Consider the following 17,651-nt stretch of genomic DNA (forward strand, 5'->3'; position numbering starts at 1 on the left):
CTCATATAATAGTTCTAGAAGCTTTTAACATTCTTTGTGATTTTCTATGTGGGCACTCATGTCATTTGTCAACAGGCAAGGATTATTTCTTCCTTTTCAATCTATATGCCTTTTGTTTGATTTTTCTTATCTTACTGTATTTCTTGGGATTTCAAATATGTTGTTATTTATATTAACTTGTTCTGAATCTTGGGGGAAGACATTTAGTCTCTTACTATTAAATATGATATTAGCAGTAAGGTTGTATAATTGTCTTTCTGTTCCTGGTACACTGAGAATTTATATCATGAATGGGTTTGTATTTTCTTAAATGTTTGATTTTTTTTTTTTTGTTTCATGTTTTTGCCATTATATCTTTTTTGTTTAATCTGTTGATCTGGAGAATTACACTGATCTTTTAATAATGAATCAACTTGGATTCCTGGCATAAACCCCTATTAGTAATGGTATATTATCCTTTTTTATAAGTTCCTGAATTTGATTTTCAAATTTTTTGTTGAGGATATTTGTATCTATGAAAGATAATAATCTGTTGTTTACTTGTAATTTCTTTGTTTGATTTTGATATTAGAGAAATGTTGGCCTCAGAAAACCAGTTCGAAACTGTTCCCCTCTATTTGCAAAATTTTTTTCTTCATTGTTTTTTTCCTGTGTAGTTTTAGCTTTGGTAATTTCTTTTGACCTATCAACTAGGGTACTGAATTTTTTTTCCTTGGGTGTGTCAAGTCTGTTTATTAGCCTGTCAAAGGTTTTTCATTTTTGTTACTGTGTTTCTCTATTAGCATTTCAGTTTCAGCATTTCTCTTCAACTGTTGTAGTTTCTATCCTATTTGTATCTGATATGCATGCACATTGCTTATCTGTCCCATTTGAGACTTCATCATTATTCATAATTATTTTAAATTCCCTGGCCAGTAGTTTCAACATTTGAGTTATCTCTGAATCTGCTTCTGTTAATTGCTTTGTCTCCTGATAGTGACTTATTCACTCTTGAGATCTTGGCTTATAATTTTGGATAGAGAAGAACTAAATTACTAAAGAACATAATTGGCTGGATAGTAGACCTTTCAGTATGTAGTGTTTATGCTAAGAAAAGGGCATGACTCTTACTCTGCTAAGCTGTTAGTTTTGGGTGTTGAATCAGTCAGTGCCTGGACTTGATCAGGGTGTTTTTTGTGTGTGTGAGGTTACCTTTAGTGCATTATCAGCTTTAAATATCTCTGTCATCACCTCTTTGTAAAGGTGGATTTGATTTGCTGAAAAGTTTTAACGCAATTGCGTTTTTATTCCATTTTTGTCTATACTTGTGCCTCTGTACTTCAGAGAGGCTCTATACTTTTATGTCCCTTTTCTATTAGCAGACTCCTGTTACTTTTTTGCTAGGAGCTGGTTTTCCTGGTGATGGTGGGTATGGAGCCTTATCTTTTGTTCGTGACCTAAGTTAGTAATAAACAGGCTTAGTTTCCCTCTCTTTCTAGTAGTAGCCCTCCCATTCCCTCCACCTCAGTACACCTCCATTGTTTGGGTGCCAGGATGATTTCTTGTCTGTCTGAGGTAGATATTATCATCTAATTTTAAATGATTTATAAAAAAATTTGAATTCTAGAACTGCTAGAAGAAAATACAGAATAGTATCTACATATTTTCTAAGTATGACAAAGTTGAGTCATTGAGAGAGTAGCATATTTGACTGTATATGAATTTAAAACTTGTGATTATAAAAAATAGTTGCAAGAAAGTATGAAGAAGCATCCATGTATGTTTAGATACAAAAGAAACAATTGATTTAAAAATAATTTTGATAATTAGAATAGCCAAAAAAGTCATTTTTTAAATGTATAGATGGAAGAATATAAAGACTTGCAAGGTAATGCTTCAAATATAAAGATTATTTGTAATGCAGAGTATCTCAAAAATTCCTCTGCTTGAGGGCCTCCTTGGTGGCGTAAGGGGTTAAGCACTGCACTACGAAGCAATCCACACAGTCTCTGCAGCACGAGTTCGATCCTCAGCCAGCCAGGGAGCAACCCTCATGGCGAGGCAGCCCTCTCCTGTCTTGCCTGCTGCTCCCCTCAGCAGTGTATTTCAGTCAATCTGCCTATTCTGTTCCCTGCTCTGTCTCTGGTGGATCCTCTCATCCCCCACATCTCTGGCCTGTACCCCAGCTCTTATATGTATAAATAAATAAATCAACCTTTAAAAAAAAATTCCTCCACTTGAAGTTGATTCTGATAGATGATTTATTTTAATATGATAGTTTTATAAGCAAATTTGGATAAGAGGAAAGAAGCTATTCTACAATGGTGTTTAAAATTGATTAATTGGGAAGTCTTTTGTATTATTAGTATGTATGTTTTAATGAATGATATACACACATATGTATGTGTATATATATAAATTCTGTGAAACCTTTGCGATAGAACAAACTTTGAAATCTTTCTGGCTAAAGTGTTTGTTTCCCTAACATGCTTTTGTTAATCCTGTAATATTTTTTAGGTTTGATTCTATCATGTGCCAAGAGAGTATACTTTGCTTCTTGCTGAATTATTCAGAGGCCTTAGAAGGAAACTTTCAGGAACTGTAAAGATTGTCAGCCTCTATATTTTATATATGATTCTTAGAGGAGTAAAGTAGTATTTTGTCCTTTGGTACCTGTGGGTATTGATTCCAGTGCCCCTGAAGATACCAAAATCTTCAAATGTTTAAGGCTCTTACATAAAATAGCATAGTATTTGCCTATAATCTATTTTCTCAGGTTAAGTCATCTTTAGATTTATTATGTTAATAGTTGTTAGACTGTATTGCTTAGGAAATAATGACAAGAAAGAAACAGAAGCAGCTATTATAGACGTAAATATATAATGTCTTTTCTGTCCACAGTTAAATCTGAAGGTGTAGAACCAGATAAATGCTAGTCCTCCTAGTAGTTAGTGGTAGAAGTAATATAGATTTTTTTTTTTAAATGTGACTAGTTCATGGCATACTTTTTTTTTTTTTTTTTAAGATTTATTTATTTATTTATTTATACAAGCACTGGGTACAGTCAGAAGCGCGGGAGGGTGAGAGAATTCACCAGAGCCAGAGAGGAGAGCAGAGCAGGCAGACTGACGAAGTACACTGCTGAGGGGAGCAGCGGGCAGCAGGAGAGGTCTGCACGCCATGTGGGACCCTCGCTCGGTGGCCGGGGATTGAACTGGCGCTGCAAAGGTTGCAGGCAGCTTCGTAGTCCAGCGCTCAAGCGCTGCGCCACCAGGAGAGGCCCTCTAGATTTTTTTGACTCATTCTTTCATTACACTACATTATGTGATTCCTTAATCTGGGATATGCTTCTTAAAACACCCATTTGTAAATGACTCTGTGGAATGGGGATTGACCAACCTCACATTAGTGTTTGTGTATTTCATGAGAGGTGAAGTTGGTGAGCCTCCTCAGTATTTTTTTTTTTTTTTTGGTCATTTCACCTTAGATAATGTCAAAATGTAACCTGTACTAGCAGAGCATTTTGGGGATGTTAATTTGAATTTTAAATTTGTAGTTAAAATCTTTTTAAATTTTTAAAATTTTTTTTAAGGTCTGGTTTTCATCTGTATCAACTGTGATTTTTAAAGGAAAAATCTAGGGGCCTCCGAATACTCTGCTGTCGTGAATACAGGCCTTGGAATTAGAGCACTATTTTATACACTGTCTTTAATTGAGTAAATAAATTATCCATAATAGTGAAGCCCATGTGGAGCCGGAAGACAATGCTTTCATTTATATAGGGTAATTTATTTTTATTACATGTTTATGTTTTGTAGCGTGTTACAAATTTCATTATACATAATCATGTATTTTTTTCTAGATTGTGCCAAAGAAAAGAATGACTAAAGATTACCCATATTTCACAGCTAGATCTTGTTTTGTTTTGGTTTTGTTTCTTTGAAGCCAGATGCTATTAATTTGAGAAATGTGCCTCAGAGCTGTGTGTTCTTGATCATAAAGTTCCTTCATTATGTAGAATCTAGCTTCATCTGTAGGGAAGAACATCAGTGGAGTATAGTTAGCATCCTGGGATTTTGAGTCAGAATTACTTTTTTTTTTAGATTTTACTTTGACTTGTTCTCATTTATACCTTTAAATGTAAGTAGAAAGTCTTTTTTCCTTAATTAACTTCCATGGATATGAACAGAGCCATTCTTTAAGACTTTAGCTTTGCTGCTGCTAAATTGTGGCAATAATGAAAGCTTATAAGAACATAATCCTTTAGGAACTTAACCTGTTCATTAAAAAAGTTCACGTAACAGTCGCAGATGTAAAATGCAAATTGCCACGTAATGTATTTAGTGGTAGTTAATAGTTGAAGCATTTACAACAGGGGTGATGAACAAACAAAAATTGCTGAGATTACCCTGGGAACACCCTTACGCTGTGCTCAATGGTAACTTTATATTTTTTTCTTGTAGTTTCTCATAGAACAATCTAGGAAGTTTGATGCTGTAAGCATTCTTTCTAAATTAAAATTTTTTAATCATTAAGAAGATTTAAAGCCTCATTTAATTGAGAATGTTAGAAAAAAGCAATAGGAAAAAGCCAGAATATAAATTGAAATCCAGGTAACAAATGAATGTACAATTAGGAGGAAGACCAGTAGAGTTTGCTTTTTTCCTCCTCCTTTTCTACCTTCCTTTCTTCTTTTTCTTGCTTCTTTTACATGACATCATAAGACAACCCTGAAAGTTAAATTTGCGTATTAGTGCCATCAAAGACTTTATGTGAGACTCTTCTCTTTATAATACTAAGATTAGACTGGTGTTTTGTGTATACACTCTTAGGATCATTTTTGGGTTGCATTAAATTGGTAGTTTGGTAATGAATGAATGTTGTGAATTATAACTCTTTTTCTGTATCTGTTCTTTAGAAATTATCCCCAGGAACAACATTGCTTTTCTGGTGAAGCTCAAGTTTTATGAAGGCTTAAAGGTGATGAATAACCCTGTAAGAAGAACATGAACTCATATTTATGTCTCTTAATAGAGAGATTCTGAGTTCCTCTTAGTTGCAATAGATTTAGGGAAAGGTACATTTTGCAATATTCATTTATTTACTAATTTAGTGACATTTATTGGGTATCTACTCTGCACAAGGCTTAGATGCTGGGAGTATAGTTTTGAACAAGATACCCTGTCTTGCCTTATGGAACTTTATATTCCATCAAGGGAGACAAGTGTAAAGCAATTGCATAGCTGGTATAAATACAGTTGTGATTAAGTACTAGGACAAATAGGGTATGTTATGAAAATCCATAATTGGAGAGTTGACCTCATTTGGTAATCAGATGGCTTCCTCAAGGAAGTGACATTTGAATTCCTTTATCATTATTATAAATGTGATTGATGGATTCAGCTTTAAAAAATGCTTAGGGAGGACCTCCCTGGTGGCGCAAGGGGTTAAGCACTGCACTGTGAAGCAATCCGTAGCCTCTCTAGCACGAGTTTGATCCCTGGCTGGCCAGAGAGAAACCCACATGGGGAAGCAGACCTCTCCTGGCTCTCCCACTGCTCCCCTCAGCAGTGTATTTCAGTCAGTCTGCCTGTTCTATTTCCCACTCTGTCTCTGGTGAATCCTTTCACCCCCCCCACCCCCACCCCCATCTCTGGCCTGTAGCCCAGGTCTTGTATGCATAAATAAATCAATCTTTTAAAAAAAAAAGAAATTAAAAAAAATGCTTAGGGTAATACCTACATAAAAGTTAAGATTTAATAGTAAACATGATAGATTAGTATTCCATTCTAAGTCTTCTATTTGCGTAAATCAGTTGAAATTCATAGCTTCCTTCATTTTAATGTTAGACTCAGTAGTTTCTGGGTATACTGATATATTTAAATAAAGACTTTATACACCCAAACCAGTTTTTACATCTGACAATAAGATAGTAGAAGTTGTAATAGATTTGAAAATTGCTTGTTAAGGTGCATTAAACTTATCTTGTATACCATTCTATTGATAGTTCCTAAAATAACAAACCAAGGCATTTCTATTGTCTATCTTCCAGATAGACTGGGAGCTTCTCAAGGACTGACGTCCTATCACCAAAACCTTGCAGGATTTGAGACTACATAATTAAGTGCTAAATAAACAAATCAATTATGGATAATCTGTGTAAAAAGGGGGAAGTGACTTGGTGAACTACTTTCATGTTTCTTTTAAGTGGTATTTTAGCATAATGCAGGGTAGTTTGACAAATAGTAAGTGTCCCAAAAATGGTGACTAATATTATTGCAAAAAGACATACACTAATTTTTTTAATGTTTGTATTTTATCTGTGATATTTGAAATAGACCTCTATAATGACAAAATACTAGTATGTATGATAGCAGATAATTGACCCTTTCATCAATTACCAAGTTAAAAATTAAAACTAGTAACCTATTTGCTTATTGAAACATCATGAGCTACTGAACACTGAAAATTAAGTGTATAATTATATCCCTTATCATTGCAATGAATATATTTCCTTCCTTTATGAGTCAGGTTTTTAAAAAATAACTTATTTTTTGAAGTAACTTTTTTTTTTAAATGTTCATGTGTTCAGCATTATTATTCAACATCTGTATGTACTGAAACGGGGTAAACTTTCGTGACTGGGGATATCCTTGTTAGTGAGTCCTCTTACTCAAGCTTATAACTGCAAGACACACAGTGAGAACTAAAAACAAAAGGATTCATTTCATAGGGAGTGAGAAAAAGGGAGAGGTAAGAGAGAGAAAAAGGAAAAGAAAATTTACTGGGCAGTGTGTGGCAAGATGCCATCTGTGTCCCATATAGCACCTGGCAAGTGTAGAATAGGAAGCCAACCTCAGAAAGGTGGGGCATGCCTGTGTTCCTCATTTCAAGGTCAACATGATGGCTCATCTCTGCCCTTAGATACCAAAAGCTTCCTTTCAGGAAGTTGGGGTTAAGTCGAGAAAGCTCCACGTTGGCTATGAGCATCACCCATTGGCTCAGAGGGTGAGCTGTTTCTCTAGCAACTATAATAGATTGTCACCAAAAATCTGGTTTCTATCTACCACCACACATTTGATCCCCTTTATGTAATCTGCCATCTCCTACCTCTATCCTCTCTAATAACCACCATTTTGTTCTTTTAATCTAAGCATTTATGTTTATTTATCTCCCTTATGTGAGCAAAATTGTATAGTAAAATCTTTAGTACTTATTTCATTGTGTATATTTTACCACGTCTTTTAAGTTGATGGCTATTAAAATTAATACTGCAGTGAACATAGGGATGCTCTATATCCTTGATGCACATATCTCTTTGAATTAGTGTTGTCATTTTCTATGGGTAAAAACCAAAAAGTTGTATAACTGGGTTATATGGTATATATATTGTTAATTTTGGGAGTAATCTCCATACTGTTTTTTACAGTCCCACTAACACTGCACTACTCAACTTACGTAGTTTTATAAAACTGAATTGTTTTCATGGATAAATGAAAAATGTTTTTGTGAATGATTTTTATGAATAAATTTTTCTGGATCTTAAAAAAAAACCTAATACTCCCCCAGTATCATTTATATAGATTGATATTTGATGTATTATATGAAATTTGCTTGTATTGACATATGTGTATAATACATATCTGATGCATGTATTTACATGTGGGGATGAAAATAAAAGATCTAGTCTTTATTTTTTATATTTCAACTTCTGTAATCTTAGTCATTTAAAATACTTTACTCTTTTTGTTTACATAGTGAAAAATACTGTAACTTTTCTTCACAATAATACCACCAATTTCTGAGGATCTTTATGAAAATAAGGGATGTAGGAAAGTAATTGACTAAACAAAAATATTTGAAGGCTTCAAGTCTGACTTTAAAATTTCTTTTACAATGGAATATTACTTGGTGATCAAAAAAGACAAACTCATGCCATTTGCTGCAACATGGATAGACTAGAGGGGATTACGTAATGCTAGCCGAAATAAGTCAGAAGGAGAAAGATAAATATCGACTGGTCTCACTTACATGTGGAATATAGAGAAACCAAACAAAAGGTCAAGAAAATGTTAAAATTAGCAAGCCGACTATAGATCTGAGGCATAGGGAGGGGAAGGAAATGGCGTCAAAATAGGGGAGGGAAGAAGACAAGAGAATATGTTGATAGTTCACAGGTGATATGGTGGTGGGAGAACTATGGGACTACACTGATGTAAGAAAAAAAATAATAAAAAGAAAAAAATTTCTTTCAATTCAACATTATATATAGTTATTGTCTTGGCAAAAACAAAATCATACAAATACTCCCTGTAACTTAAGTAAAACAAAAAAATGCCAGCAAAATGTACTTGAAGTTTATCCAAAAGCAAAATGTCCTTGAATTAGTGATATTTTTTCTTGTAAGCCTCAGGCACTGGGCTATAATCAAGGGATTCATACAATACTATTTGGAATATAGTACTAAGAATATAAGATTATTGAAAATGCTTTAAGGCTCTATGGCCTTCTGAAAGATGTTGTTTCTGCTCATGATTTGGTGGATTGATTGATTTGGTGGGTTTGCATGGTTAGCAGAGCACTTAAAAGGATGGCATTCAACATGTAGTGAGTGTTCCTAGGGGCCAATTTATAGGACTTTACCTCCAATATTGATATCAGCTGGCAGTTTTATGTAAGGCAACCTGACAACCTATAATCTAAAAATAAGATTTAGTGAATGATTTATGTAATAATATTTTTATTTACAACTTTTTTCTCAAATGACTTTACAGAAGTTCCCAAATTAGGATGGTTGACTTTACAATGAAAGTGATATGAATTCTATAGAAACTGTGCTTTGAATTTTGGATTGGGGCATTCTGTTCTCCACTTTCAGTACAGTATGTAATAAACTACATGAGCTCTACAACACTTTTATTGTAAACTAGGCTTTGTATTAGATGATTTTGACCAACTAATATTTGGTTAAGTGTTGTGACCATGCATAAGGTAGACTAGCTTCAGTCATGATATTTGGTAGGTTAGGTGTATTAAATGCATTTTGACTTAATATTTTCAATTTAATGGTTGGTTTATTGGGATGTAACCTCATTGTAAATTGAGGAACATCTGCATTTGTATTTTCTCATTTACTCCTGGAATAGGTATTACTGGAATTAGCAAGCATGTATTTTTTTTTTATTTATTTTTTTTTTTTAAATAGAGGCATGTTTTATTTATTTATTTGTTTGTTTGTTTGTTTTGTTTATACATGCACTGGGTACAGTCAGAAGCGCGGGAGGGTGAGAGAATTCACCAGAGCCAGAGCGGGGAGCAGAGCAGGCAGAAGGACCGAGGTACACTGCTGAGGGGAGCAGCGGGCGGCAGGAGAGGTCTGCGCGCCATGTGGGACCCTCCTCCGGTGGCCAGGGAGCAGCCGGGGATCGAACCGGCGCCGCAGAGGGCGCGGGCAGATTCGCAACCCAGCGCTCAACCGCTGCGCCACCGGGGAGGCCCAGCAAGCATGTATTCTATTGCAGTAATTGTGTCATGCCCAAGATCACAAAACAAATCATTGGTAATTTGGTATCTGAATCTAAGCTCCCCTTTTTCCTTTCCATATGTTGCATTATTTTACTGGTTCCAAGTTGAGATGTTAGAAATCTTAGGCTGTAGTTCTCAAGAAGACTTGCTAAGTATTATATAGTACATGCTGTAAAGAGTGAACTTGGAAATAATTAGTAAAATTAAATTTTTCTCTCAATTTGACAATGTGCATTTCTGGACATAGTTTTCCTTTGTTTATTACAGCTACGTATTTGATCTTTAGATTAGCAAAATTAGATGATGATGCTTAAAATCTATCTTCTTTTAATTTTGGTCTTTCATATATTAGTATTGGCCATGTTTTTTCCTCTTCAATAGAACAGCTCAGCTTGGTTTTTTTAAGAAAGCAGATACAAGCCTTGTTTATTTTAAACATACTCCATTTACTCAACTTTTCTTTGATTAGAAGTTAGGAAAATCTCTAATAAACTGAAATTTAGAATAAGCTTTTATTGAGCCTGAAAAAAATCACAACCAGGATTTTAAAAACTACCTCTAAAAAAAAAAAAGCACAAATTTGTTTGAAATCCAGCTATTCCCTGAGATCTATCAGGAGGTTTGATTTAGAAGAATTTAATGATTGGATCTAACAAGGAGTAATCCGTCCAAGTGGGAGAGCTTTGTGTGTTGGGTTACTAGTGGTCCTCTTGTGATTGGGCGGGAAGTAAACATAATTTATTTTCCTGAACTGTGATTGGCTAAATCCATTTCTTTCCATGATATCTTCTAATAACTGAATCCCGAGCCTTTCCCCTCCCTTTTCTCCCCCCACCCCCCAAGTGATTTTAGGGCATGTACTAGTTACTAAAAGTACTCAAATTGGCGGAGAGGCTTGCAAATTTTAAGGACGCCGACAAAATTTTGGCATTCTTACGACAAAGCAGTAGCGAGGTATATAAATCTCTGAGGAGCAAACATGTAATTAGTATCGCCGCAAACTGGAAGACTGAAAGGAGGAGAGTGTTTTCTTCATTTCCCTTGAAAGTCGTGGGCTGCCGCTCTGCGGTGACAGCATTCTACCGGCTGCAGCTTTCCGTTGGCAGCGCCGCCTCCCTCGCTGCGTGGACCCCGGGGTGGTTGGCTGAGACGAAACTCGGGCTAACGCGGACGTCCCGCGGCGCCGCGCGTTCTGAAAACGCGTCGCTCCGGAGATGCGGCGCTGACCCTGGCGTTGACTTCCTGCACCCGAGCGAGCGGAGCCGGCACACTTCACTGGCTCCTCACCCCCACTTTTGAGGGAGCGCCGAGGAGCGCGGGGAACCCCCGACGCTCTCGGGCGCGAGGCTGAGGGGAAGCGTTCGCGTCCTCCGCGCATCTCCTCACGTCTGGGCGCGCCCGGCCCCCCGGCGGCCGCCGCGCCTCCGCGCCGGGCACTACTTTCCGGCTGCGGTGGTGTCTCCGACCCTCTCCCGCGGCCGCCTCCACCCCCCAACCGCGCCGGCGGAAGGAGACGCGCGGCCCGCTCCTCGCCTGGTGGATGGGGAGGCGGAGTAGTACTGGCCGCGGCGCGGTGGCGGCGGCGGCCGGGGCTGCCTCGGGCCTCCCGACGGCCGTGTGGGCATTTGTCAGTTTCTTTTTTTGCGGGGGAGGCGGAGGGTGGCTGCTGAGTTGCCTCTTGAGACCGCGAGTCGGCGAGTCCTGGGGAGTGTTGAGGACCGCGAGAGCCCGAGGTCGTTGTCCCCTCCCGGGCAGAGTGTCCAGTGCGCCCCCGAGTCCCTCTGGCTCTCCGCGTCTCCCCCGCCCCTCGCCGCCCCCTGCCTCGGCCACCCCCGGGTCCCCCCGCCCCCCGGTCCGTTCTCCTCAGCATGGGCGGCCGGTAGGAGCGGGACTTCGCTGGTTTCCTCTCCGTGGAGGGGGCCGCGGGCGCTTCGACAGTGATGGCCCTGGCGGTGGAGACGCGGCCGGAGCTGGTGGGGAAGCGGTTCCTGTGCGTGGCGGTCGGCGAAGAGGCGCGCCCGGAGCGCAGGGAGAGCGGCCGCTGCCGGCGGGGCTGGAGAGCGGGGGTCATCAGAGCCGTGTCTCACCGGGACAGCCGCCACCCGGACCTGTCGGTAAGACGGCGAGCGCGCCTGCCTCCCAGGCCCCTCCCGCGCCCCCGCCTCTCGGAACCGTCCCTGGGGGGGTGACCTCGGGCACCTGGCTCGGCCAGCCCGCTGGCGGTCACGCCCCTCTTGCGCGCTCTCGGCGCGTTTTCCCACCTCCCCGGCCGGCCGCCGCCGCCGCCTCCCCGCGGGTAGCTTCTCGGGCGGGGGCGGCCACCTAGCGGGATCCCCCGCCCGGACCGCGAGGCGTGGCGGCCGCGGAGACCACTGCCGCAGGTGGGGGCGAGGACCGGGCGCCTTGTGGCGACCGGGGCCTGCTCGCCCGCGCCGATTTCCTCGCTCAGGGCTTCAGGGTTCCGTGGCTCCAGACTTCAGACTAACCTTACGGTTGGTGAAAGGCGGCGAGCGAAGGAAGGACACCTCTGATTTCTTTCAGTCCGTTCTGGGAATCGCGTGTGTTTTAGCGGCATAGGCCGTGCGCGTAGCGGAGCCCTGAGTCGACTGCTTTCTGCAGGAGGTGCTCAGGTTCCGACACCGGAAACTATGAAAATGAAAATTTTTGGTGGCGGTCCATAAAAATTAACTTCATCTTCTCTCTACTCCCTTCCCCTCTCAACTCCCCCGGCGCCCCCCGCCCCGTCTCTCCCGTAGTTTTTGCGGGTTTTTGTGACATGTGTATAGTATTTTAGAATCAGGATGTTCCTGGGTTGTGTGTGATTTTAAATGAAGCAAGAGCGGTTGCAGATTAAATTGTTAAATGCCCTCTGTAACCTTTAATTATCATTTTTGTTTTCTTTCCTTTGTGTATTACCCTACCAGTGTGTTGTTTCAGTAGTGGAGGACTATACATAATTTCAAGATGGGATATATATATGCTGTTAGTTTTGTTCCCTGGGTGGGCTCAAGATACTGACTGCACTTCCCAAAGTTGACTTAATAAGAAATAGCCCATAAAATTTATTGCTACTGCCTGGGAACATTTAATTTTTGACTTAATTTTTTCAATTTTGGGATTATTTTGTCTGTATCCAGGTGTACAATTCCAAATTCACTTTAATATCTATCTGTGATATACACAACTATTATAATATGTTTGTTTGTGTTTCTGTTTTGTAAACATGTTTCATTACTGTAGTCAGTGATGGTTTCATGCTGCATATATTTATATTGAGTTGATATTGCAAAATAGGCTTGTTTTGCTAACATTTCTAATAGGAAATAAGCAGGATAGAGATGATTTGGAAGATTTTAGTTGGTTATTCTTGTTGAAGAAAAGACATCTTAAAACATTTCTGATCTTGAAAAATGATAATAAGAATTATATAAAATAAAATATTAAAAAACATTTCTGATCTTAATGGATTTGCAAATTATGGCAGTTTAATTACTTTTTTTGTGCAAAAGTCACTCTGAATTTATTTCTTTTACTTTGAAATTAAATTGTCTTGGCTTTTATGTGGAAGCTGGATTATAATTTGACATTTTAAATGACCTCAAAACACTCAAGGGGTGTTGTGAGAATTAGGAAATATAATTTTAAATTATGAATATCATTGTTAACAGGTCGTCAAGGTTGTTAGTATATTAAAAACTTACTTTCCTATGTAGAAAGAAATATAAAGGGGGAGGGGTATACCGATATCATGCTTATAAAAGGGAGCATATTAAATCCGGGTACTTAAGAAAATGGAAAGTATTGTGGGTGGTAGGGATTGAAAGAACAGAGGCTTTTTCTCAGGTGATGGAAATGTTGAGTATCTTGAGTTGGTTATAGGACATTGTGTACATATGTAAAAACTGACTGAACTCTGCACTCAACTGTACGTTTCACTGTATGCAAAATTTACCTTTAAAAAGAAAAAAATTGTTTTGAACTGTAATTGTGACTCTTTGACAGCTTTCCTTTAACAGTCTTTATTTGAAAAAATAAATGTTGTTATTTGCAATCTGATTTTGTTTTCTTAGCCTGGAGCCCTATAGATTTAGAACTAGTCCTAAACTTTCTTGCAACCATATTTTTTAAACTGGAATGTTATAGCATCAATAGACTATAGTTTCACATATATGACCTTTTGTTACTATAGGATAAATTTTAAAGAGGTTGATCAATTATATTTCATACAAAGAGGATGTTTTGTGAGTTTTTCTTTCCTTAAATTTTAAATTACATTCATTTATAAAACCTGCTAATTTGTTCAAAATCTCGGCTGTACATATTTATGGTACAGAATTGGGAAGGATGGCTATCAAAACTTGAAATAAGTTTAGGAAATACTTTGTCTTTAAAGTTGGTTACTCTTATTTTTGGTCTTATGCACGAGGATTTGCCTTGTGGAGTATTTCTATCATTGGTAGAACTAACAGAACCTTGGTGGTTTTAACCATACAAATTGTTTACTTTACACTTCTGGAGCGTGTAAGTCAAACCTGAGTGGAAGGGGGCAAAACTGAAGTGTAGGAAATTTATGTTCTTTTCTCTAAGCTCTAGGGGAAATCTGTTTCTTCTCCTTTTCTGCTTTTTAGAAGCTCTTCAAGTTCCTTGACTCTTGGCCGCCTCCCTTCAGTTTAAAAGTTACTGACCCTGTATCTCTGACCAATCTAGTCATACCTACCTCTAACTTTGCTGCTTCTCCTGTTAGCAGGCAGACTGAGGTCATACCTACCTCTAACTTTGCTGCTTCTCCTGTTAGCAGCCGAGACCCTTGATCCTGAACACTAAATGGGTTCTGATGTCTACTGCATAGAGACAAAGTATACACGTAGTGTGAAAGAACCTTAGTAGGACAGTGTGCATAGAGAGAGAAGAGAAGAAAGTGTAATAGTTTTCTAATAAAACACTCAAAGTTACCCATCCCCATCTAGGTAAATGCCCAGCCAAACAAGGTTGGCCCAAAACAGGGCCACTGAGTCCCAGACTTGTGTGCCACAAGTCTTTGGTACTTTCTGGCATGGAACAGTAGGAAAGGGACAGAAGGGGCCAGACAAGTTTGGGATGAAAGGAACAAAATGAAAATACAAATCAAGCTAAAAGTTGCAACTGTCAACATCACTGTAGGTCTCTTATCCACCTCTCTTCCAAGTGTCTCTACATGTCTTGGCTTCACGTATCTCCTTCCATTTCCTCCAAATCCCTGGTGCAAGTCCAAAATCGAGAAGCCACCCAGCCTTTCTTTACATGTCTCTCTGCTCCATGTGTCTCCTCCATGGCTCTTCCAAAATCTTCTCTATCTTCCCCTGGACATTCAGCTCCACCCTTCATTAGATGGGACAGGGAACATGGAACCTCCCCTTTTTATGGAAATTACACACTTCCACTTTTAAATACTCTAGTATTCTTAGTGGGTTCACCCGTATAATCCAGGATAATCTTCCCATCTGTTAATTAACATCTGCTCAGAACCTTCCATCTCCTTTGCCATGTAATGCAACTTAGTTACACGTTTCATGGGTTAGAATTTGAGCACTTTGCAGTGGCGTTGTTCTGTCACATCATGTAGCAAAATACTCTTTTATACTGTGAGCATGTATGATTTGATATAAACAAATTCGGGCTGAAACTAATAGTATTTTTTTAGGCCAGGAGTTTAGTGATACTATTTGATCTCTTAATTAATGGAGCTTAATTGGTAGAATTTTTACTAAATTATGCTTAGATAATTTCACATATTTTGTGGGTGACTTTAAAAATGACATGAAAGCTTTTTTGGTTATCTATATTGGAATTATATTAACAAAGGGTTCAGACTTTATCTGAGTCCTTTTTATTCAGGAGGAAAAGGTATTGAAGAAGGTGAAATACATAAAATATTTGTGCTTTTCATTACTAATGAAGTGCTTGTCTTGTTGTTCAATGCTACTGTCACTACCCTGCTTTCTGAGGAACTTTTGTAGAATTGATAGTTGTATGGAAGGAAAGATGGCACTTGCAAAGTACTGTTGGGTAATGATTATCCTTGGATAATATTATGCTATTTAAAGAGCAGAAATTAATTTACTCCTTGTTTGTTTCACTTTCTTTCCACAACCTGTCATAGATTTACTTACGAAGTTATTATCCATCCATCCAGGTATCTACCTAAGTACTTTCCCTTCCATTGATGCTTAGGGTAACTGCATCATTGTTTCACATTGATCTCCTCTAAAGTGTGAGTTTTTAGAAGTGTATAGTGCTTTTTCAGTGTCTCAAAGGAACAGAAATTTATATTGTGTTTCATAGACCAAACATAGAAGTTCACTTCTTTTGGGGGGCATTTTCTGATGATTGCTTAGTGAGAAGTAGCAATGCAGATTTTATTTTTATTTATTTATTTATTTTTTATAGAGGCATGTTGTATTTATTTATTTGTTTGTTTGTTTGTTTTTATACATGCACTGGGTACAGTCAGAAGCGCGGGAGGGTGAGAGAGAGAATTCACCAGAGCCAGAGCGGGGAGCAGAGCAGGCAGAAGGACCGAAGTACACTGCTGAGGGGAGCAGCGGGCGGCAGGAGAGGTCTGCGCGCCACGTGGGACCCTCCTCCAGTGGCCGGGAAGCAGCCGGGGATCGAACCGGCTCCGCAGAAGCCCCGGGCAGCTTCGCAACCCAGCGCTTAACTGCTGCGCCACTGGGGAGGCCCCCATGCAGATTTTAAACTCTTCTAAAATAAACTTCTGAGGATAAAAGTTATTTTGCAAATCTGACCCCTGTTAAACATGTTTGGAAAATTTAAAGTGATTTATGATTGATTCGTCTATAGGGAAGCCTTTTTCCTTTTTTAGTTCTATACATTTCTGCTCAGATGTTTCATTTTAATTTCATATGGACTTGGTTACGTTTGATTCCCTTATGAGTTTTGTTAGGTAGTTTTTTAAATAAGTCCAATTTTTTTTTCATGGTCTTGCAGTATTAATAAAGGTAATGTCTGGTCTGTTCACAAAATGTTTAATGAATGAATGAGTTACTTCATGCTATCTATGACCTGGTTAAGTTAACCATAGGGAAAAATATGTTAGCTGCTAGGTAGCAAGACTTTTACTTAAAAGTCTGATTTGAAAACGCTTTTCTGTCCTTTTTTTAATTAGTTATTGTTCCTCAAGTTTTAGGTACAGAAAAATGAGTAATTTTTTAGCTATAGTTTCATATAACTTGTGCAGTTGTAACCATTAGCTGAATTTAAAAGAAAGTAATCACCCAGTCAGTGATAGGAATTTTATGTTTCTGTGTAAAATTAAATAAAGGAGGTAGTTCTCCCCCCGCCCCCCCACTTGTCACATGTACATTGTGGCACATACTTATTTCATTAATTTAAGATGGAGACTTTTTTCATTAGGGTAACTGGACTAAAAAAATTATACCATGGCAATTTTGTTACGTGCAAAGAATGTTTTTAACTCTCAAGCCCATACTCATTTTCTTTCCCTTTTACTTTTTTTAGTACAGCAACAAGTATTTTTGCAGGTGTTTCACTAGCTAGCAATAAAATGAATATGCTGAATCATAAATTTCTTGAATATTTTATTCCATAATATCTCAGTTATTGATTACTATTTACTCTTAATTTCATATCCTTTTTTTCCCCCTTTTGCTACATTGTGTGTACTTTATTGGTTACTTTCCTATTATCCATTGTGTGGTTGACAAATCGTGGGCCATGGTTTTCCTAAGCTAATCAGGAAATTGAACCCTTCTTCCCACACTGAGGCTTGCATACCCTAAATAAGTCTGGTCAGAATGAAACCAAGGATAGTACTGTGACTCTGGAATTGCTACAGCCATTTTCCTGCTTTAAAGTAAAAACAGAGTTGAAAAAGGCAGCAGAAGAAATGTTTAAGATTGTTTTATGAATCCTAAATAACACTGTGGTTTTGACATACAGGAATTTTCATTATAGAAGAATAAATTTGCTTTGCCTGTTTTTATTGGTTTTTCTTTTTTTGGAACCAAAAGCATCTTAACTGATATACGTGGTTTTATTTCACTCCATTTTTTTGAAAGCATATGAAATATGGCATTTGCTCCTATAGTCTTGCCTAATTGATGTTAAGATATCAGATTTTTTAAATA

The 17,651-nt window shown here is 38.4% G+C and overlaps 1 protein-coding gene across 4 annotated transcripts in view; it reads left to right on the forward strand.

Moving 5' to 3' along the window:
- JMJD1C (jumonji domain containing 1C) overlaps nt 1-17,651 on the forward strand; it is a 283,697-nt gene that overhangs the window by 23,066 nt on the left and 242,980 nt on the right. For 2 of the 4 annotated variants that reach the window (XM_054690506.1, XM_054690504.1), the window contains exon 1: nt 11,343-11,618. The exons of 1 other annotated variant lie outside the window; for it this stretch is intronic. In XM_054690506.1, the coding sequence (XP_054546481.1) occupies nt 11,445-11,618 (174 nt within the window). In that variant the 5' untranslated portion in view covers nt 11,343-11,444. Of the gene's footprint in view, nt 1-11,336; nt 11,619-17,651 lie in introns of those variants that run through there. One more of the 4 variants, XM_037497333.2, reaches the window with a different exon arrangement.

This window comes from Talpa occidentalis, unplaced genomic scaffold (genome assembly GCF_014898055.3).
Source record: "Talpa occidentalis isolate TD23 unplaced genomic scaffold, MPIMG_talOcc4v2.1 talOcc4.8, whole genome shotgun sequence".
In the NCBI taxonomy this organism is placed as follows: Eukaryota; Metazoa; Chordata; class Mammalia; order Eulipotyphla; family Talpidae; genus Talpa; species Talpa occidentalis.